The 3,486-nt window shown below is 60.7% G+C and overlaps 1 protein-coding gene across 1 annotated transcript in view; it reads left to right on the top strand.

The window, feature by feature from the left end:
* The window catches only part of LOC113957184 (fibrillin-2-like), a 99,959-nt gene that overhangs the window by 75,418 nt on the left and 21,055 nt on the right, over positions 1-3,486 (top strand). Inside the window, 6 exon segments of the mRNA XM_027664404.1 lie at positions 205-327; positions 650-772; positions 1,180-1,341; positions 1,834-1,902; positions 2,583-2,708; positions 2,807-2,932. Coding sequence (XP_027520205.1) covers positions 205-327; positions 650-772; positions 1,180-1,341; positions 1,834-1,902; positions 2,583-2,708; positions 2,807-2,932 — 729 coding nt within the window.

The following is a 3,486-nucleotide window of genomic DNA, read 5'->3' as shown; positions in this document are numbered from 1 at the left end:
ATGCAACATTCCTGCAAAATGTGGGCATGGGGTGAGAGGAGAGGGCACTAAGAGTGGTCCTGCTCACCCAGGAGGTGGTCTCCCATGGCACCAAAGCCATCCTGAGGTGGGTCACCCACAGCAGGGCCGTGGTGGGACAGGAGAATCCTGTGCTGGCCCTACCTCTGGCACACCCTGAGTGCCCAGCTCTGCCTGTTTTTGCAGACATCGATGAGTGCACCTTCCAGAACATCTGTGTCTTTGGCACCTGCCAGAACCTGCCCGGGATGTTCCGCTGTGCCTGCGACGATGGATATGAGCTGGACAGGAGTGGAGGCAACTGCACAGGTCAGGGCTGCTGGGAGAGGGGCACTGCTCTGGGGTCTGCTGGGGGTGGCACCAGCAGCCTAAAGCCAGCTCAGTGTCCCTGTGGGACACTGGAAGGGGGACAGGAGGGACAGCTCGGTGTGGCTCTGCTCCTTTCTGCTGCCTCTGGGAGGGTGGTGGGAGGTGGGACAAGGCAAGGCCTGTTTCTAGAAGGGCTTTGGTGACCATCCCATGACCATCTTAGGAACCCCACGGTGTGGCAGTCCACCAACAGAGCTCGGGGCTGTGGTTTCTGTGCCAATCTTCACCCTGTTTTTCACTCTGCACCCTTCCATCCTTTCAGACATCAATGAATGTGCAGACCCTGTGAACTGCATCAACGGGCTCTGCGTCAACACCCCCGGCAGCTACTTGTGCAACTGCCCCCAGGACTTCGAGCTGAACCCCACCGGGGTGGGCTGTGTGGGTGAGTGGGGACCTGCATGGAGAGCACCTTGGGGGGCCTTCTTGGTGGTCCCTCAGAGCTGGAACTGGCCACTACCAGGCTGGCTGACCACCAGAAGAAAAGGAGCCATCTCCTGTTGGGCCTGGCCCACCTTGTGTCACCCATGTGGGTGCTCTGCTTCTTGAAGAAGTTATTCCAGGGCAGCTCTGGGGCTGTTCTTATTCCCTGGAAGTGTCCAAGGCCAGGTTGGATGGGGCTTGGAGCAACCTGAGCTGGTGGAAGGTGTCCCTTCCCATGGCAGGGGGTGAACTCCATAACCTTCAAGGTCCTCCCAGCCCAAACCAGTCTGGGATCCCATGATTCTGTTCCTCCCGTGCACACAAAGTTTCCTGGAGGGGCTCTGCTCACCCACCACTGTCTCTGTGCAGACACCCGTGTCGGGAATTGCTTCCTGGACACCCAGGATCGAGGAGATGGGGGGATCTCCTGCAGTGCAGAGATCGGAGTCGGGGTCACTCGGGCCTCCTGCTGCTGCTCCCTGGGCCGTGCCTGGGGCAACCCCTGCGAGCTGTGCCCTCCAGCCAACACCAGTGAGTTGGGCAATGCCTGGGGGGAACTCGGGAATGGGATGGATGGACAGCAGGGAAGGGAGACAGGGATGCTTCCCTATGGATTCTCAGCTCAGGTTGGGGGTCCTGGGTCCTGGATTTGCTGCTCCACCATCACAATGGAGCAAGGGAAGCTGAGGGAGAGGGAGGCAACCCTGTGCAGGGCCAGGCAGGGCAGGGGAGGGGTGAAGTGGGGTGGGGGAGACCTGTCTGGTTGTGCCTTGTGGGATTCAGGTTGGGATCCTTCATCCCTAGTCTGGTGGGGGATGTGGAATATCCCTGTTATTCCAGCGGGCAGGCAGAGCCAGGATGGATAATTTGGTTTGGCAGGCTGTGGAAGTCAGGCTGCTCCCTCTGCCACCATCACCACCCCCATGGCCTGTTTTTCCGGGGTTTCTCCCACTTCTCCCTCCCTCTCCTGTTTCTGGGAGCCTCCCCCCGAGCTCGGGACCCCCCTGACTGATTTTTCCGCAGCCGAGTACAAGACCCTGTGCCCTGGAGGGGAAGGATTCCGGCCCAACCCCATCACTGTCATCCTGGAGGGTGAGTTATCCTGTGCCCTGTGCCTGGGGGAGCCCAGCCCCATGAGGGCACTGCTGCGTGCCCACCTTTGAATCAGAGAATCACAGAATCAGCTGGGTTGGAAGGGACCCCTGAGATCATCAATCCAACCCTTGATCCAACCCCGCTGTGGTTCCCAGCCCATGGCACTGATGCCACATCCAGTCTCATCTTAAAAACCTCCAGGGATGGAGAATCCCCCACTTCCCTGGGCAGCCCATTCCAATGGCTGAGCACCCTCTCTGCAAAGAAATTCTTCCCGATATCCAACCTAAACCTCCCCTGGCACAGCTTCAGACCGAGCCCTCTTGTCTTGCTGATGGTTGCCTGGGAAAAGAGACCAACCCCCCCCCGGCTCCCCCCTCCTGTCAGGGAGTTGCAGAGAGTGAGGAGGTCTCCCCTGAGCCTCCTCTTCTCCAGGCTGAACAGCCCCAGCTCCCTCAGCCTCTCCTCACAGCACCTGTGCTCCAGTCCCTTCCCCAGCCTCGTTGCTCTCCTCTGGACCTGCTCCAGCCCCTCAACGTCCTTCCTGAACTGAGGGCCCAGAACTGGACACAGTTTGGATGTGCTCTCCTGGGATGAGCTCCTGCTCCAAGAGGTGTTGGGATGGACCCTCTGGGGTGCCAGGCAAGCCAACACCTCCCTCTGCTCTCCCTCCCCAGACATCGACGAGTGCCAGGAGCTGCCAGGGCTGTGCCAGGGCGGCAACTGCGTCAACACCTTCGGCAGCTTCCAGTGCGAGTGTCCCCTCGGGTACTACCTCAACGAGGACACGCGGATCTGCGAAGGTACCAAGGCCCCAAAATCAGGGAAAATCCGTTCTCTGGGCTGGTGCCCTCTCCCCCGTGCCCGCTGGTTTGAGCCCCTCTCGCCCTGTTTTTGGCAGATATTGATGAGTGCTCTGCCCACATCGGGATCTGCGGCCCTGGCACCTGCTACAACACCCTGGGCAACTACACCTGCGTGTGCCCCCCCGAGTACATGCAGGTCAACGGAGGGAACAACTGCATGGGTACGGCGGGGGCTGGGCCATACTGGTCCATACTGGGATGGGGGGGCACTGCCCAACCTGTGCCCAGGCCTGGCGCTGGGCTGGGGGCTCAGGGGGGCAGCACAAGGGCTGGGAGTCACCAGTGGGACCCGCTGGCAGGGCCCTTCCCAGGCCTGGTAGCACCTCTTCCCAGGGCTGCCATTCCAAAGGCTGGCAGGACCATTCCCAGGGGTGGTAGAACCCATTCCTAGGGCTGGTAAAACCCATTCCTAGGGCTGGTAGAACCCATTCCCAGGGTTGGCAGGGCCCATTCCCAGGGCTGACAGGACCCATTCCCAGGGCTGGTAGCACCTCTTCCCAGGGCTGCCATTCCAAAGGCTGGCAGGATCCATTCCCAGGGTGATAGAACCCATTCCCAGGGTTGGCACGGCGTCCATTCCCAGAGCTGGTAGAACCTCTTCCCAGGGCTGCCATTCCAAAGGCTGGCAGGACCATTCCCAGGGTTGGCACAGCATCCCTTCCCAGGCCTGGTAGAACCCATTCCCAGGGCTGGCAGGGCCCATTCCCAGGGCTGG

The sequence above is a fragment of the Corapipo altera genome, unplaced genomic scaffold (genome assembly GCF_003945725.1).
Source record: "Corapipo altera isolate COAL_440 unplaced genomic scaffold, ASM394572v1 96, whole genome shotgun sequence".
Lineage (NCBI taxonomy): Eukaryota > Metazoa > Chordata > Aves > Passeriformes > Pipridae > Corapipo > Corapipo altera.
The sequence above is the reverse complement of the archived record's forward strand: the minus strand, read 5'-3'. Positions and strand labels throughout refer to the sequence as shown.